General features: G+C 37.6%; 2 protein-coding genes across 8 annotated transcripts in view; one reads left to right on the plus strand and one right to left on the minus strand.

The window, feature by feature from the left end:
- The window catches only part of Gfm2 (G elongation factor mitochondrial 2), a 37,967-nt gene extending 26,052 nt beyond the window's left edge, over positions 1-11,915 (minus strand). For 3 of the 7 annotated variants that reach the window (XM_029561901.1, XM_017797305.2, XM_008829723.3), the window contains exons 1-5: positions 11,844-11,915; positions 6,575-6,658; positions 4,964-5,048; positions 1,612-1,669; positions 911-1,008 (exon numbers count right to left, since the gene is read on the minus strand). In XM_029561901.1, coding sequence (XP_029417761.1) covers positions 911-1,008; positions 1,612-1,669; positions 4,964-5,048; positions 6,575-6,637 — 304 coding nt within the window. In that variant the 5' untranslated portion in view covers positions 6,638-6,658; positions 11,844-11,915. The other 4 variants (XM_029561900.1, XM_029561903.1, XM_017797306.2 and 1 more) reach the window with 4 other exon arrangements.
- Positions 11,916-11,975: 60 nt separating this feature from the next.
- Nsa2 (NSA2 ribosome biogenesis factor) lies at positions 11,976-19,250 on the plus strand. The gene is made up of 6 exons (XM_008829727.3): positions 11,976-12,141; positions 13,609-13,796; positions 13,886-14,036; positions 15,850-16,029; positions 17,660-17,852; positions 19,025-19,250. Exons 1-6 carry the CDS (start codon positions 12,139-12,141, stop codon positions 19,090-19,092), a joined length of 783 nt encoding a protein of 260 aa, XP_008827949.1. The 5' UTR covers positions 11,976-12,138; the 3' UTR covers positions 19,093-19,250.
- The last annotated feature ends 106 nt before the right edge of the window (positions 19,251-19,356 follow it).

The raw sequence follows: 19,356 nt of genomic DNA on the forward strand, positions 1-19,356 counted from the left end.
AAACAGAAAAATAATGAACAGAAAAAAAATATGCAACAAAACCATATGTGTTGTAAATTCATATATGCATGCCTGCCCAAGAACCTAAATTTGTGTAAGTTACAATTAAAAAGTCAATTCAGGGGCTGGAGGGATGGCTCAGCAGTTAAGAGCACTGACTGCTCTTACAAAGGACCCAGGTTCGATTCCCAGCACCCACATGGCAGCTACAAACTGTCCTTAACTCCAGATCCAGGGGAATCCGAAGTCCTCTTCTGACCTCCACAGCATTGCACGACCTGGGTGCACTCACATACATGCAGACAATACACTCATACACATAAAATAAAATAAAATAAATTTAAAAAGTCAATTCAAAACTTAGGTAAGGATCAATAAAATCTTTTCGTTTTCTAGATGAGAATTTGGCTTTCAGTTAACTTTCCAATTTTTTTCTTGTAGAAATCAGACAACAGAAATAGGTTAACTACTTCTGTTCTCTAAATGTAACACAGAAAAAAAACACTTCTGAGTGATTAACTAAAACTGAATTGAAAAGAGCTGTAACTTGGAGATATATACCTTGAGCTTCCTGAGTGGGTAAAGGTACATCACTTATAAGGAATGCAGAAACTATAACTGAGTTTTCTAAATGAGGGTGGTTTTTGTAGAAAGAAATCTCTAATACGAGGGTATAGTTCCCACCCTAGTGCCAAACAAGGCCCATAATAGCCTTCTGGAGTCTAAATGTTCAGTTAAATCTTAGAAGACCCTTCAGTGGGTATTGCAACTACCTTATCTTTATGTTGTGGTTTAGACATCAGTGACTCCATGCCATAGTCAAAGTCTCTAGGTTGACTTCTTAATCAAAATATTTTCCATTGATGCTTTTGCTAATGGGGGAGTGGGGAGAGGAGGAATCCATTCTAACCTCCCAGTGATCTTGTGTATCCAGAATAGTATAGTATTCTTTCTGTAGTGGTAGTTTTGCCTGCATCAATATGAGCCATGATTCCAATATTACGAATTCTGTTTAAAAGAAGAAAAAGGACATGCATTATGATGCATATATTACTGAATTACACAACCAAAATATCTCTGCTGTACAAATTAAATATTTAACATTAATAAAAGCTGATTAATATCCTATAAATTATGAGTACGTTAACAGCAGAAAAATTGAAAACATGTTTTTTGGTTTTCTAAAGTTTGTGTATATTATTATACAAAACAATGGATTTCATTATCACATTTTCACACATGTATATAATGCATTTTGATCATCATCATCCCATACTGCGCTCCCTTGTCCCTCTCTTACTCCTGCCACATTATCTAACAAAATAACCAAGCAACAAAAAGGGCTAACTACAGTCTTGAGTATTTTAAATTCATTTTTATGAAGAGTATGCTATTGTTGCATTAAAAATTCTTAACATTACACTGGGGAGGGGGGAATCACTTTTAAGATACATACTAACATATATTTATAATTACCTATGGTAGAAAGTCACAAATATTTTTTCCATTAACATTTTGCTAATTATGTAAGTCACTAATAATGTCCATCAGAGAAAACTAGGAGATTTTCTCGACAGCCTATGAAAAAAACAATATAGTGACAGTACTTACTTAGCTATAGGAGGATTAATGATGGAATGAAGGGATTTGACATCATTTCCTATTAAGCCTAGTGGAAAGAGGATTAAAAATTAAACTGGTAAATTTATGTCCTTTAATTTCTAAATGAAAACATGATCATTTAAAGCAAATACTATAATACCAAATGAAGTACAACCTAAGCTAAATAAAACTTATCTAAAATTTCTTTTCCTCTAATATGTAAGGAAGTTATAGTTGATGGTAAAACAGGTAAAAGTTTTAAAACACCAATTCCTGGGGCTGGAGAGATGGCTCAGTGGTTAAGAGCACTGGCTGTTCTTGCAGAAGACCTAGGCACCCCAGCATCCACATGGCAGCTAACAACCACCAGTACCTCCAGTTCCAGGGGATCTGATGCCCTCTCCTGACCTCCATGGGCACCGAATGACTCATATACATAAAATAAAAATAATATCTTAAAACACCAATTCCTAAATCATATCCTTAAAGATTGCAGATTTACTCCATTCTCTGTTGCTATATCTCTATTTATAGACTTGTAGAATTAATGCTCATAATGAAAATATTAAGTCACCAGTAGATCCTAAATCAAAAAAAAATCTAAATGCACAGTCCCATAAACTTGTACTTTCCAAGATTTGAAGGATTCAGAGTGACCTTCTCAACAATAATGAACTCCTGAACAGTTTGGAAGCTGCCTTCCATGAGCAATGTTGGATATAGTACCTTTAGAGATGGCCTGGCTGGTGCTATCAACAAACAGAAGCTGAAAAACCTAATACTTCTAAGTGGCTAAAGAGAATTTATTCCAATTTTATTTTTTATTTATTTACATTTTTATCTTTATTTTTTATTTTATGTGTAAATATATTGCCTGCATGTGTGTTAGTGCACCTATGTCGTGCAGTGCCTGTGGAGGTCAGAAGAGGGCGTAGGATTCCCCTGCAGCTGGAGTTACAGATGGTTGTTAGCCTCATGTGGATCCTGGAAAGCCAACCCTCTACAAGAGCAGCCAGTGCTCTTAACCACTGAACCATTTTTCCAGTTCCTAATTTATACTTTTTGAGGCAGAGTCTCACTACGTAGCCCAGCCTGAAGTTAAACAATCAGGTCTCCTGCTCCAGCCTCTTTATTACTAGGATTTTAGTGTGACCCATCACACCTAGCCACATAGTATTTCTTACATGAAAAATATCCGTAACGATCAACTCCATATTACCATAGTTTTCAGTAGTAATATTAAAGGAACAACAGTTCTATTTACAAATTTAATCTCTACCTTCATCCTATTTGAACTTGATCTTTTAAGTTTCTAAAATAAGAAGCTTTATATTATTTTAAAAACCCAATGGGGCTGGGCGTGGTGGTGTACGCCTTTAATCCCCACACTCCAGAGGCAGAGGCAAGCAGATCTCTGTTGAATTCGAAGCCAGCCTGGTCTACATAGTGAGTTCCAGGCCAGCTGGGGCTACAAAAAAGACCAAAAAAAAAAAAAAAAAAAAACAAAAAAAAAAAAAAAAAGAAAACAACAACAACAAAAAAAACTATTGAACACTTTTAAACATTAAAAGACAATTACATGCCACAGTAAAATTCACACGGGTACACTATAAAAACCTACATATACACTGAGAGACCTGAGTGACTCCATCTTGGATAAAACCTCCATAGGACTGACCCAGCCCTGGGCCCTGTTCCAAGAAAAACCACAATACTTGGAATGGACAGAGAACAACTGCCCTGCCAATGGTCAATTAACCAGGGACAGTAAAGTACTAAAAGTCCAGATATCTTTTCAGATTTTCTGAAGCCAGCAGTTTATGGTTTGGCACCGAGCTGTAACCAATCAGATGCTTGCCAGGCTGAAGACCCCCTACTCTCCTACTTGCTGAACTTGCTGAAATAAACCTATAAAAACCTCTGTCTCTCAAAGCAAGGGGGTCTTACATCTGAGATCCACTGAGTCAGTGACAGAGTGGAGCCAAGCTTAAGCTTGCAACAATAAAAGAACCCTTATGTATTTGCATTGGTAGGCTCCTTGGTGGTCTTTGGGGTCTTGCGAACTGGGCAAAACAACACTAACAGCACAAGCCCAGCTCATTAAATTCATGTGCCCTTTTGAGTCAGCAACCACTTAGTATTTTTACTCCATCATCCACACATGACAAATAAAGCAATGAGGACAGCGTAGAGGGATTAGGCTAGTTTATCAGAACTGTATGCTTCAAGCACAGGAGGGACATCAAGAATGAAAGCAGTCAGCTTGTGGGTCTTCCAGATTCTAATAGTCTAAACTATTCCAGATAAACACATAACCAAGTTACTTCCTAGACTTCAAAATAAATTACTCTGATACACTGCTACTGACAGAAAATGTTAATATATAATTCAGCAAGGAACCAGAAAATAAATACTTCTAATCATGAGCACATGAGTCACATGCTTAACTTATGAGCCAGCTGAAATGACCAAATTGACTCCATTTTATTCGAGCTGACTTTTGCTCCCCCTGCTCTGGCTAAGTGCAGCCAGGCAGAACAGTCCTTGGCCTCATGGAGGTTGCACTTGCAATTTGAGGGAGTACATTGCTTCCGTAATACTGAGAAACTTTTTTTTTCCTAACTCAAACTCAGAAACATTTTGTTAACTGAAAAACTGTTAACTGACCTGCCCCTGGTCTGGTTTAACTATGGTCATCTGATGCAACTATGATTATTGGCTTTGCCCCTGGTATGATGTAACTGTGGTTTGAAGCTTTATAAATCCTGCTCTGCCTCTCCTTGGGGTCGAGAGGTCTTTCTAGCATTAACTTGCTCTTGAGTGCTGACTATTGAAAGGACTCTTAATTTGACCATCACCATGTAGCTTTCCTCTGTGCCTCCTGTTTGGTATTACACTAGCTATTAAACTCCCAAACTCTCCCTTTAAGTTCAGCAGAAGAGAAACACAACTCCACCAGATCCCATCTCCTCCAAACACCTACCAAATACTCTTTTTTTTTGTTTTGTTTTGTCTTTTTGAGACAGGGTCTCCCTGTAATCCCAGGTGTCTGGAACTCACTATGTAGACCAGGCTGTCCTTGAACTCACAGAGATCCTCCTGCCTCTGCCTCCCCAGTGCTGGGATTAAAGGCATGTGCCAACACACCCAGCCTACCAAATACTCTTATCCTAATAATCTCAAAGAAATAGTCAACAAGTTAAAAATGGTTAGAAACACCCTAAAAAGTGAAAATTTTACATACACACACACCCAGAAAAAGGAAGAAGAAAAGAAAGAAAAGAAGGAAAAGAAAAAAAAATGAGAGAGAGAGAAGAAAGCAAGCATTTTAGGTAAAATTAGAAGACTCTAACGTTTGTACCTGGTAGGGAACTGTAATTTCTTATGAGAGGCACACAAGTCTTTAACCTTTTAAAACTTGTTCTTATTCTACAGCAGCAGATAGTCTAGGAGAGAAAAAGAAATTCAACAATAATTTTATTTTAGCACTAAAGTCATTTATTACAGTAGTTTTAACATTGTAACTATGATTTGTCAAAAGAAAATGTTTTCATCTCCTTATTACAGTTGCAATTTATTAGCTATTCAAATTTCCACTACATACCAAGGGCAATTATGAAGATTCAACAGTTACATGATCTACAAAGTGCAGATAATAAAAACACTGAAGAGAGAGCTGGGCATGGTGGTGCATGCCTTTAATCCCAGCACCTGGGAGGCAGGGGCAGGTGAATCTGTGAGATTGAGACCAGCCTGTTCTATATAGTGAGTTTCAGGCTGATGGAGGCTACCGGGAGACCCTGTCTCAAAACAATGAAGAGAAACAATTAATGAACGCCCCTGACCACTTAAATGACAGCAAATGTAGAAATTAGGAGGCTGGGCCAGAAAGAGCTCAAGTTTGAGGCCAGTCTAGGCTACATAACAAGATTCTTTCTATACTTGCTCCCAAAAGAAATATGTATTCTTCAAAATGCTGTACAAGTCATTTTAAAATAGCAAAAAATGTATTTACAGCCTAATGATAAGGCATGCATCTTCTGGGTTACAGATTCTCCAAGAGTCCCTGTTGAGCTACTAGTGAAGGAAAGACCACCCAGACAAGCTTCCATCTCTTGCTTAGGTAGATGAATGACAAAGGGCAAGGTTTCTTATGAGGATTAATAATGTAAAGCATACGGAGTATGTAACAGTTCACAAAATATAGCATCAGACCTTAAAGACAAAAACAATGTTCATGAAGTATGAGGCAAATGCCAAGCTGCCTAAGAAACTGGCTTCCAAAAGCTCCACAGAAAAGGTTTTATTATCTCAACCATTGCATGATATACCACATCTTGACATTAACAGGAACTTTATTTCACAGATGTTTTAGCCTAAAGACACTTACAAATATATATACACTTAAAGAACACTTAATTAGCAGTTTAAAAATGAGCACTAAGTGTTACCATTCTTTTTTGTTGTAAATGTTTTATTATTTTTATTTTATGTGTATGAGTGTATTGCCTGCATACAGATACGCGCAACCATGTTGTGCAAAGCTGAGGAGGTCAGAAGAGGGCTTTGGAGTCCCCTGGAAGTGGAGTTAAGGACAGTTCGTAGCTGCCATGTGGGTGCTGGAAATCGAACCCGGGTCCTCTACAAGAGCAGTGAGCACTCTTAACTGCTGAGCCATCTGTCCAGCCCCAAGTATTACCATTCTTAGAAGAGCCACAAAGCACCACCTCCTCCAAAAGACCTGACCTTTTATTACATAATGAGAATAGCATTTGGTTCTGTTGCTCTTTGTTACTGCCAAGACAATTTTAGAAATTGCATTTATTAAGGTCGTTTCTTTTAAATTAGTTTGCCTTAAGGATTGCCAAATGTTAAGACCAAACTAAATTTGGAAGGATAAGCTATAAGAAGTCTTTGGGAGCAAAATAATTGAGGTTAATAAAGTACATTTAACTTTATAAAAAACACTCACATTTATATGCATCCTGCATATTTTCTGATGATTCACTGCAAAAATCTTCAAAGAGGTTAACATTGTGATCCTCTAAACTGTTATCTATGAAAAAAGAAATAAAATTATAAATCTAAAAGTATTTATGACAAGTCAGTAAGGCATATATATGACATATATTATATGTTAACATAGTGCTTTTAGAAAGTTGGAATATTTTTAGCTACCAAAAATTCAATGCATCATTCAGAAAATGAAAATTTGTCCTAAATATGATATAGAGTTCTTAAGTTTAAAATGTCCCTTTGAAAAGAAAAGAAAGACACTAATTCTTAAAGATATGAAAGGCCTGTAATCCCAGGGAAAGAGAGGGACAAGATTACAAGTTGAGGCCAGCTTGGACTATTTAGCAAGACACTATCTCAAAAACAAAAACAAAAAACCCCCCAAAATCTAGAGATATTACTGAAATACATTAATTGAAATTTTAAAAAACCATATAACTCAAAACATACTTTTACATAAATATATAGAATTAAGTATGGAAAGGTAAATATTCTCATGAAAACCTGGTAGTTTATCATTGGCAAAAACCCCTATCTATATATTGATCTACAAAAACATGAAAATAAAATCATGTAAAATGTATCAAACCAAGTTGTCTTTCTCTATTGCAGAAACAGGAGTATCTCTACTTTCAAAACATTTACTAAAGCTTAGGTGTAGTTCCCTGGTATAACACTAGTTTAGTATGCCCCAGGTCTTGGATTTGATCTCCAGCATTGTGATAATACTGCAAACCCACAATTATTGAGCATTCACTGTGTTTAAGTAAAACATCAAAGTGTTAGCAACTGTGCTATGTAAGAAGCTGCTGCAAAACTCACCAGCCTTCCTCCTACACCTGCTTCTTTCTTTTTTAAAAAAATTAGCCAGGCGTGGTAGCACACGCCCTTAATCCTAGCACTCTCTGGGATTAATCCCAGGCGGATCTTTGTGAGTTCAATGCCAGCCTGGTCTACATAGTGAGTTCCAGGACAGCTGGGGCTACAGGGAGACCCTGTCTCAAAAAGACCAAAAAAAAAAAAAACACCAAGTCTTTTCACTTTCTTTCCTAAATACATCTTGAATCCATTCCTTTCTCATTCCAAACACCTTATCTTCCCTCTCCAGTCACTCACATTGCAGACACTTGCCTTTGGTCACTTGGATCTGGTGTTATAACAGAAACAAGTCTGTATACTATTCTTGCTTGAGAGACACTGGCAATGATTTTTATTGTTACAGATGAGGAGGTACAATGGCATCTAGTAGGTTGATACTGCTAAATATCCTACAATCTGCAGCATAGCCCCTCATAACAAAGAACTATCTAGAACAAAATGTCATTAGTGCCAAGGCTGAAAAGTACTCTGCAATTCACTGATTCTCAAACTGTGATCTATGGACTCTTTAAGGTTCCTAAGGTCTTACAGGGTTAAAATTATTTTCAAAATAATACTAAGGCACTTGGTCCTTTTCAGTTTTCACATGTGCACTGACTGTATGATGAGTAAGACGGGGTGGCATGTGTCCAGGCCACTGAATATACTACCAGCTACTCGACTCTTCACCATCAAACAATCAGTCAAAAAATTAAATTAAGAACATGCTTGTTGGGGTAAGAATGGACCCAAGAGGAGTGGAATGTGAATGTGATCAAAACACTTTGCATGCAAGTATAAACTTCTCAAAGAATAAAAAATATTTTTACAAATATACTTGATACAGTAAAAAAAAAATCTCAATTTGATTAAACCTTAACTACATACTTATTTTAGCACAGAACAGTCAAGTAGAAGAGACACAAAGAATGTTGTCCGAATGTGTTGAAAGCTGAATCTGCCTTTTTTAATATTTAAAATGAGTATATTTTTACACATATTTTATAGCCAAAAATATTGACTAAAATATAAAAATAAATTTATACTGAAATGACTATTTTTCAGATGACCATATGATAGTGGGGTTAATAATAGGGTTGTTCTGTGTCTGTGCCCCAAATGCCTTCAATCTTTTAAAAACAACATCCTCATTTTCCCTTGAGTAACTACCCTTCAATGCCACCTTCCATTCTTTTTCTCTCCTCCCCTATCTGCACTGCCCTTACTACCCCCTACCCAATTTCATGGTGTGTGTGTGAATGTATGCCCCATATGTGTGGGTTACTGCAGAGGCCAGAAGGCATTAGATCCTCTAGAGGTAGTTACAGGCAGTTGTGAGCTGCCACCAATGTGGGTACTCGAATTGAACTCAGGAAATACTCTTAACTGCTGAGCCATCACTCCAGCTCCTGGCACAATTTTTTTAAAAAGGCTATTTTATTTATACCTTTAATAAACAGTTGGCTTTAGCTATATTTAAGAAAAAGCCTGTCAAATTAACTTACTTGTTTTTTAAAAAAATGCTCACTGGTTTAAGACTCTAAAATTTACCTGGACTGATAATGCACTTTCCCAGTCTCTTGTTCCTTTAACATTTACTAGAGTAAACACAAGACTTGATTATTAGAAATGTAAAGAAGGTGGGGCTGAAGAAATGCTCAGCAGTTAAGAGCACTGACTACTCTTACAGAGGACCTAGGTTCAGTTCCCAGTACCCACATGGCAGTTAACAACTCTCTGTAACTCCAGTTCTACGGAATCACTCTCTTTTGGCTTCTGCAGGAATTGCACAACATGGGTGCATTTACATACATGCAGGCAAAACACTCATACACATAATACTTTCTGAAAACATCTTATTACTGTACCCATTCTATCTCTTTAGCATAAGATTTACTCTTTACATAATCAAGTGACAAGGTGGCTCCCACATCTTTCTGGTTTATCACTTCTAATTTTATCTATAATACCTAAAGTTTCATTCAGATCAGAGGACTATCATTTTGTGCTTTTCATCACCCAAATGCAAAAACTGGGTACCTGCTATATTTGTTTTATAGGTTGTAAAAAGCTATGATAATGCCCAACTTAACTCCAGCCAGGGACACAGTAATTAAAAAAAAAACATTCTATTTATTTTTATGTTTATGTGTGTATTGCCTGCATGTAGGTAAATGTATCTGTACTGTGCAATGCCCATGGAGGACAGAAGAGGTTGTCGGATCTCCTGGAACTGGAGTTACAGACAGTTGTTAGATTCCATGTGGTTGCTGGGATTCGAACCCAGGTCTTCTGCAAGAACAGCCAGTGTTCTTAATCGCTAAGCCATCTCTCCAGCCCCGGGATACAATAATTTTTAAAAGTTGCTGACATTGACTTGTCTAGCCCATTTTTACCCTACAATAACAGGTTAAAGTAAAAACAACAGAAACAACCACTTTGTTTTCTCTATTACACAAATCAAGGTTACCACTGCTTAGCCTTTACATTTCCATTTATTCTTCTTGATTCCAAAGGAAAATAGGGAACAATGGCTCTGGGAATAATAAATAAAAACTACAGTGGATGGGGCTCAAAGGTAGAATGCTTGCCTGGCATATGCACAGCCCTGGGCTCAAGCCCCAGCACCAAAATATGTGTATGTGTCTGTAAAAGATAAATTAACAAAACCAACTCATTAAAAATTTTCATAAGGCATAGTGGCTCACTCCTGCAATCCCAGCACACAAACTCACCTTGAGTTTGAAGCCAGCCTGGATTACACAGTAAGTTCCAGGCCAGGCTGGGTTAGAGTAAGCCTGTCTCAAAAACATCAAAAAAGGAAAGAAAAAAAAAATCTATAATCTGAAAATTGTAACTGAAAATAAAAACTCAAATGTTCAGCAAAAGAAATGAGAGAACTCCTTCCATTTGATTTCAATTATGTCAGCACAACAGGTCACACTGACCCATTATTTTGCAAGCAGTAATGATCAGAAAGAAACAAAAGGAGGAATTCTCAGATATAAGTTAGAAATATTTTCTGGATTTGGGAGCTGTCAGACCACATGGGTATGCTCAGGGTCTGAAAGCTCACTGAAACATACATCTATAATATGTCCATTTCCTACATGTATGCTCCAGTTCAACAAACTTAAAAAAAAAAAAAACCGACTAGGCTTTATTATCAGAAAACTTGCTGGAGTCCCAAGTTTTCTGAATTCTTGGATAAATAACTTGAAATCTCCGCAGTTCAGTCTATCATCTGGCATCACAGGAATGGCATGAGAATTAAATTCATATATTCAGTAAAATTGTGCATAACATTTCCTTCTAGGTATTGGAGTCAAAGCAGTGAACAAAAGACAATTCCTACCCTCACACTGACACTATCCTATCCTACAAAAAGGCTACAAACATTAGTAACCAAAATACACAGCCTCTCCTATGCCGATGGGTGTGGGAGACAAGAATTAAGCAAGGACCAGGAACTGGGACAACTATAGTGAGAGGTCAAAGGAGACCTCACTAAAACTGATGTTAAAGCAAAGACATTAAAATAGGTAAGCCAGGCAATGAGGAATAGGGAGTATATTCCAGTCAGAGAAATATAATTTACTGCTGCTGAAAAGTTAACAAATGCTAATTAGTATTACTTCTGGTTTTCAAGAAACGAACACATTAGCCCTTGGAGCCTCAAAAGACTGCTTGAAATCCAAGCACTAAGACTACTGGAGATGAATACTTTGTTTTGGTAGTTATTTTTGTTCCCATCATATCTAAACGGGGTTTGAAACTACGGGGTAGGTAGGGAACTTCTGTGACTACAGTAAAAAGGTAAAACTGATGGTAATTAGATGTGCTTTCTTGGGAATTATTTCCTTCTCAGAAGTAGAGGGGCACTTCAATTCCATTCGGCCCAAGGTCCACTGTACAAAAAGGCCTCACAGAACCTTCGAGAATTAAGTTCTGAATCTTCACAAAACCAAAATTATCTTTTACTTTCCTGGCATTTCGCCCAGCAGTTTTACTGTCTATCTAGATAACAAAGTTCAGTTCATTAAAACTGTGCACACATTAATGACAGGAAAAAAAAAAATCAACCGCCCTTGTTAAAGGATGGAGAAAAATGTCCCTAATTGAACAGACGCTGAGAGGCGGGAGTCGGAGGGCGTGGTGGGCCTGGCCCGCTATCAAGCCGAAGCCTGCAAAGTCAGAAGTGCCCAGCACCGGACAGGGTCACTGCCGCACAACGCGACACCCACCTGGCGCTTATGCACCGAGGGTTGGCTGCTTCCGGCCAGACTACAGGGAGCAAGAGGCACAGGTCACGCAACTCTACAACAGTCAAACGTTTCGATGCACCACTTTCTCAAGCACCAGCGTACCTGCCAAAAGGAACCAAGACCTCCTCTAACTTGCCTCCCGTGGCTGCGCGCGTCCCTACTTCCGGTGGTGCACCAGCCAAATACCGCCTGCCAGCAACTTCCGCCTTGCTGCCTAGGGGCGGAGAACAGAGTCGGAACCATCGCTTGGCGCTTATGCGCTACATTCGGCCGATTTAAGGACTGGCCCTTTCCTGCTCCAGGCTGCGTGAAGTAATCTCGTGGGTCCGGGAGACCCGAAAGTTGAAAGGTTTTTGTGCCGCCGGAGGCTGGGCCCCGCGGCTCCGCGGCTGGCATCATGGTAAGGAGGCCCCTCGGGCGCTGGCGACCGAGGACGTGAGGGTTAGTGGGCCTCGGAGACCGAGACTGGAGGACAGTAGTTGGCGGAAATGAGGTGCTGTTGAGGGAAGAAGGTAAACGTGTCCACCCGTGGGCTCCAGCGAGAGTGTTTTATCTTAGGGACTAGCTACATGAGTCTTGGAGACAGACTTCACTGTTAAAGACCGGGTGTTGCCACAGTGTGGCGGAAGTGCCAGCCTAGTAGACTAGTTAAGGCCTGTCACAACCCCGTACAGTGAGCCTTAATCGTGCCACGCCTTTTTACTGCTCAGGAAATCCATTGTCCTTGTCAAAAGTTCCAAAGCGGATGAATTGAGGACCCGAGCCTATCGGCCCCGACTGCCTGCCTGCTTGCTTGCCTTCCTCTTTCTACTGATTTTTTTTTCCTACCAAATGGAATTCCTTATACCTCTCTTGTAGTTGCTGCAAAGTTTACGTGATAGCAGTTGTAAAATCCACCTTTAGTTATTTGTTACTTAGCTTTGTTTTCTAAGCTGCCCTTGGCTGTGCATCATTTTATTTTTGCGGGCACGATAGTGTCTTTGACCACTATTGAATTATTTTTAAAAAGTTTGAAACGCAAAAGGAATCCCATACATTACTGACAATATGCAAAATAATTCACTCACTCTGGAAAATAATATGGCAATAAACAAAGTCCTTACAAAGATCTACATACAACTGTACTTATGCAACTTTATCACACAAAAATCCAAATACCCATCATCTGGTCAGTGGATAAACAAAATGATTTTGTGTCTACATGGTGGACTACCACTCAGCATTAAAAAATACTGAAGTACTGATATGCACAAGATGGATATATTCCAGTTGAAAAAAGCCAGATGCAAAGGCTGTATGTTCTATAGATTCACCGGGAAAGGCAAAACTATAGGGATGTAAGACTGAGGATGAGGAAGAGACTTGACTTCATAGTGGCACAAGGGAAGGGTGTGGGGTGATGGAAGATTAATATTCCATCTTGATTATAATGGTTCCAGAAACATAGTTGGCCAAAACTTAAAAGTACACACCTACAACTAAACATGGCAAGTTTCATGGTATGTAAAGTATGCTTCAACAAAACTGATCTAAATTTTGTAATAAAAAAATCTGAAATGTTGATTGAAAATAGCTTACCTTATAGTCCGAGGAAAAAAGAATGAGATCCTGTAGTCACCTCATCTTTTTAGGTTTTAGGCAAACCCCTTCAATGAACAGTAGCTTTTCCTGAGATTAGTACAGATACAAAGTACATATTGTCCAAGATTAAAATAATTTAGCTTATATCATATGAATAGATAATAGTGCTAGAGTCATTAGAGCATTTGGATAGTGTGGGAGCCTTATCTACTTTATGTGCTGTGTAAAATGTTACAGTAGTCTTGTTACTACCTGGAAAAATTTAACATTTCTTGTATCATTACAGCCACAAAATGAATACATTGAATTACACCGTAAACGCTATGGCTACCGTTTGGATTACCATGAGAAAAAGAGAAAGAAAGAAAGTCGTGAAGCCCATGAACGTTCAAAGAAGGCAAAAAAAATGATTGGTCTGAAGGCCAAGCTGTACCATAAACAGCGCCATGCTGAGAAAATACAAATGAAAAAGACGTGAGTGATTCCATCTAACTCTCATACAAGATAACTCCCATTGGATAATTTCTAAACAGATAATCCTGAATCTTTTTCCTTTCTGGTAGTATCAAGATGCATGAAAAGAGAAACACCAAACAAAAGGATGATGAAAAGACTCCACAGGGAGCTGTGCCTGCCTATCTGCTCGACAGAGAAGGGCAGTCCAGAGCAAAAGTACTTTCCAACATGATTAAACAAAAACGGAAAGAGAAGGCGGTAAGCAGTGAAAAGTATAATCTTTTTTGCTCAGTAATATATAAAGTAAAAGTTGAGGTTCTAGGTTTGTTTCTTCAGCTTAATTTGAAATATTAAGGGCAACTATCATTCCCATTGTTTAGGTATTGAAGTCTTTGAAAATTATATAAATTTATCTATTTTTAAGTTATTTGGTTCTAGGAAAGATTTATGTGTATGTCTGCCTGCATGAATGAATGTGCACTGTGTATGCCTGGTGCCTCTGGAGGCCAGAAGGGTATTAGATCCCTTGGAACTAGAATTCTGGGCAGCTGTGAGCTACCATGAAAGTGCTGGGACCCAAACCTAGGCCTTCTGCAAGAGCAGCAAGTGCTTAAGCCATCTCTCTAGTTCCAGTTTTGTAAATTTAATTTGATAAAAACATGCTATCTTGTCACCAGGATGCATATATCCCAGTTAAAAGTATTTGATAATATGTTTTAAAAGATTATTAGAAGGGAATACACATGTAGTTCAGTTAGTGGAATGCTTTGCCTAGCAGTCCTTCAATCCTTGCACTTGGGAGGTAGAGACAGAAGGATCAGAAGTTTAAGGTCATCCTTGGCTACATAGAAACCTTGAGATCACCTTTCCATACAAGAGACTACATTTGAAATGATGCTCTGCTATTGTGGAGAAAAATACAACTTTTTGTCTTTTTTGCCTTGCAATGCCAAAATTGGTTCTGATGGAAAATGGAAAATTCCCAAAATATTCTGACTTTAAAAATCAGCAATTTTTTAAACACACCTTCTGTACTTACTGGCAAACTAGATGAAATTCTGCCAAAAATACAAAAAAGATTCTTTTGTTGTTGTTTTTTTGAAGCAGGGTCTCCCTGTAGCCCCAGCTGTCCTGGAACTCACTATGTAGACCAGGCTGGCCTCGAACTCACAGAAATCTGCCTGCCTCTGCCTCCCAAGTGCTGGGACTATAAGCGTGCCCCACCATGCCCAGCTCAAAAAAGATATTTTTAAGTACCTGTGAATAGATTTATTTATTTTTTGAGGCAGGGTCTCCCTGTAGCCCTAGCTGGCCTGGCATTCACTATGTGGACCAGGCTGGCCTCCATCTCACAGAGATCCACCTGCCTCTGCCTCCCAAGTGCATATATTTTACTATTGGAAAATATATGCAGTATGTCTGTTTTAAAAGTTTAGCCTGCAAGCCAGGTGTGGTAACGCATGGCCTTTAATCCCAGCACTCAGAAGGCAGAAGCTGGCAGATCTCTGTGAGTTCGAGGCCAGCCTGGTCTCCATTAGAGAATCCAGGCCAGCTGCAGCTACAGGGAAACCTTGTCTCAAAAAGGCCAAAAAAAAAGCTTAGCCTCCAAATTATTTTTTAAATCTTTTAACAAAATTGTAAATATTCAAAATTAGAATGATATAACTAGTACTGAAGAAATGAGTTATCTTCTCAATGAATAAAGAAACTAAAGTCCAAGAGCTTGCATATCATTCTTTGTGGGCTGTGAAATGCTTTTTTATTCACTAGTAGTAAGCATATAACCATTTATATCTACCTTATTATAGGTGGATTTCTTTTTGTCCATAACAAAGTATTAAGATTTTTAGCGTAAGGAAACCATTTATTTAATGTATCCACAATATACAAACTTACCTGGTTTTGCTTAATTGTGGCTTGTGAGGAGACAGTACAGGTTCTAGAAAACAACCAAACTCCAAAAAATAGTGTTGAATGGTTAAGAGAAAAAAGTCAATCTACTACTTTGTGTGACTAAAACATAGTTGAGTTCTTGTTGTCTTTTCCTTACAATATAAATTCATACTTCTAGGGAAAATGGGAAGTCCCTCTGCCCAAAGTTCGTGCTCAAGGAGAAACAGAAGTATTGAAAGTTATTCGAACAGGAAAGAGAAAAAAGAAAGCATGGAAGAGGATGGTTACTAAAGTCTGCTTTGTCGGTGATGGTTTTACAAGAAAACCACCTAAATATGAAAGGTTCATTAGACCAATGGTAAGTTCTCTGTGAGAGTGCGATGAATTAAATATTCGCCTTTGTGAAACTGGATAAAGTACCTTACAACTCCTTGTAATGCCTAAAATTGCTATGAATGGCTTGGAAGATGTTTTGTGCTATTTTTGTTACTTTAAGTCTTTAATAGGAATTGTTTAGCATTTTTTCATGAATCTAAGCTGAATTTTGACTTTAGCTTCATAAGAGATTTGAAATGAAAAAGAATTTTCATAACCGACATGCCAGTAAATTCTTATATTTAAACATAATACATTATACATTAGACTTCATTTTTTATAGTCATACTTTACTTACTCAACAAATCAGCTACTATTACTATATGCCAGAACTGTGCTAGATCTCAACAAACACTTGCCTTTGATACAAACTAATTAGAACATTTGAGTAGGAATGTTTGAACTTAGCCAAAAGATGAAGCAGCAATAGACTGTTTACAGAGTCAACTGGAGTTTGTTTAGTGAAGTAATTATTTTTCTTAATGCTTTTGAATACATTCTACATGTAATTATTTTGTTTTTAAAAGGGAATATAAAAGTAGCTTGATTTCTTTTGTTGGGAGTAATGATAGTATCTCCATAAATAAATCTCCAACCCCTTAGTGTTTCTCCCCACCCCACCTGTGCTTGAAAAATACATAAGTGAACCATGTTTTTGCAAAATCTCTTCAAAGAGGCTATACTACTATATATCTAGCCTGCTTGGTGGAAAAAATAAAGAGGAATCTTATATTAATCCTAATGCTCAACCTGAGTAATTCCCAATGGGTTAAAATACTACAACAGTTTTGTTTCTGTAGAGTCTTCCTGCTGTATAGCCACGCTTGTATTTATATACTGCACTTTCTCCCTCTGCGCCAAGAACATACTATTCCACTTCCTTCCAGAATGTTTATTTGTTCACTTCTGGACTATATTATAACTCCCCTTGTTTTGATGTTATATTCCTAACCTTTGGAATATATTTTGGTAACATTTCTTTAGGGAGAGTATATACTAAGCAAGTTCTTACACAGTGAGCCCAATACAAGAACCTAATTTAGTGTCATTTTCCTTACACGTCCATACAGGTGAAAATAAAGATGACACAGTGCTCTGACATTTATAGTACAGTACACACAAGAGCCAACAGTGCCCGAGTGGTGCTGTAACTGAATATTTGCCAGCCTTTTATCTATTACCACCTAGCTGAGGTGTTTAAAAACCTGGAATTGGAGTTTTTTAGGTTTGATTCCATTTACTACATGTGATTTAATCTGGAAAACAAAAGTTATTAAGCCTGCAGATCTTGTTTCATCATTCAATATTAAGGTGGAACAATGTTAAAAGGATATCATGTTTAAATGAGATAGTTTTGAGCTCTTGCATAGTATCAAGCCTTCAGTAAGTGTAAATGACTAGAAAAATAAAAGTATTCTGACAGATCTTACAGAACAAATCCTTTTTTAGGAGTATGTCAGATTTTTAGTCTGTACAAATGTATTTTACCTGATGCTTTAAGACTTGACATTATTCATCCCATAGTTGAGATGATTGGAAAAGATGAGACTACAAAAAGCCTACTACTACTGTTAACATTTTGGACTCAGACGTTATTGTGTTTGATTTACTAGGGCCTACGTTTCAAGAAGGCCCATGTAACACATCCTGAGCTGAAAGCTACCTTTTGCCTTCCAATACTTGGTGTGAAAAAGAATCCATCTTCTCCACTATATACAACTCTAGGTGTAATCACGAAAGGTACAGTTATTGAGGTCAATGTGAGCGAGTTGGGCCTTGTGACACAAGGAGGCAAGGTTATTTGGGGTAAGTAATTTTTTAATATGGGGCTGTTTTCCTATAGTCTTAGTGCAAACAATTTTCATATGTTATAAAGTATACATTTTCTTTTTCATGTAGAAGAGCTAAGTAAAAGTCAGTAATCAAATGTAATTTTAAAAATTTTGCCAGGCATGGTGGCACACGCCTTTAGTGCCCAGCACTCAGGAGGCAGAGGCAGGCAGATTTCTGTGAGATCAAGGCCAACCTGATCTACATAGTGAGCTCCAGGTCAGCTGGGGCTATAGGGAGACCCTGTCTCAAAAAGACCAAAAAAAAAGAGAAAAATATGAGTGTTATGCCTGCATGCACATTAAGTGCACCACATGTATGCAGTACATGTAATGCCTGTAGAGGCCAGGAGATCCACATCCGATCTCCTGGGATGGGAGTTTCAGAGGGTAGTTAGCCTCCATGTGGGTGTTGGGAACTGAACCCAGGTCCTGCAAGAGCAGCCAGTGCTCTTAACTGCTGAGCCATCTCTCCAGTCTCCAAATGTCAATCTTCAGGGAAGAATACTTTATAGGAAATTATTAATGTGATCCTTCTTAGTTTATTAGTTTCAGTTACATAAGGTACACTGTTCTGCTAGATTTAATTTTACCTTTTAATAATTTTTTTATAAGAAGCAGATATAGTAGTTTTGATTATATAAATAAACAACATTGGGAGAAATACAGTCAATTTTACCATAAGCTAGAGAAGGGTTATATTTATATCAAATATAACCATGCTATTTTAATAATTAAAACTCTAAATTTTTATATAGCAATTTTAAATTCTTCGCTTATTTGGTTTAGTTTCTGCCTTTACTGCCCATATTATTCTTAAACTTGGGTGCTGTTTACAAAAAAAGAATATAGTAATTTTATAAAGTTAAATTGATCTGAAATTCATTTAAAGCACAATGTTTGTCAATAAGTCATTGTGGAAAAGTAGAGACTAACAAAATGGACCTGACTACCATTTTTGAACATTGTTTTTACTTAATAAACTTGTATTTAGAACACTACTTGATCTTGAATTATTCAAGTTTATAATGTATCCTATTCATTTATTAAAAGTGATAATTAGAAATATTTTAGACAAAAGTCATATTCTTTAAAATAAATTTTTGCTGACTAACATTCTCCCTTTCTTCTGGGTTTTGTTTTCCTTAGGAAAGTATGCCCAGGTTACCAACAATCCTGAAAATGATGGGTGCATAAATGCAGTCTTACTGGTTTGACAGCAGTTTCATATATGTCACTCTTCATCATTATTGAAGACTACAAACCAGTCAGGAAAACAACCACTGCTGTGATATCTCAGACTACCAAGCAGCCTTTCATATGTGCAGTCATCAAGAGAAGTATTTATTAAATTGTTTCCAAAAAATTCAAATGGCCAAGTTTTATAAATTAGTATTTACTTTGGGATCTAAAGGGCTTCTACGTTAACAAAATTGAGTGACTGAAAAGCAAACATACAAATGGAGGTATGTGCACCCAAA

This window comes from Nannospalax galili, unplaced genomic scaffold, assembly GCF_000622305.1.
Source record: "Nannospalax galili isolate Female #2095 unplaced genomic scaffold, S.galili_v1.0 scaffold1054, whole genome shotgun sequence".
Taxonomy (NCBI): Eukaryota; Metazoa; Chordata; class Mammalia; order Rodentia; family Spalacidae; genus Nannospalax; species Nannospalax galili.

Bases quoted from the DNA above. Each gene is read 5' to 3' on its own strand.
- Nsa2 (XM_008829727.3), top strand. The intron at 13,797-13,885 runs GTGAGTGATTCC...CCTTTCTGGTAG, and splicing joins AAAATACAAATGAAAAAGAC to TATCAAGATGCATGAAAAGA. The intron at 17,853-19,024 runs GTAAGTAATTTT...TGTTTTCCTTAG, and splicing joins AGGAGGCAAGGTTATTTGGG to GAAAGTATGCCCAGGTTACC.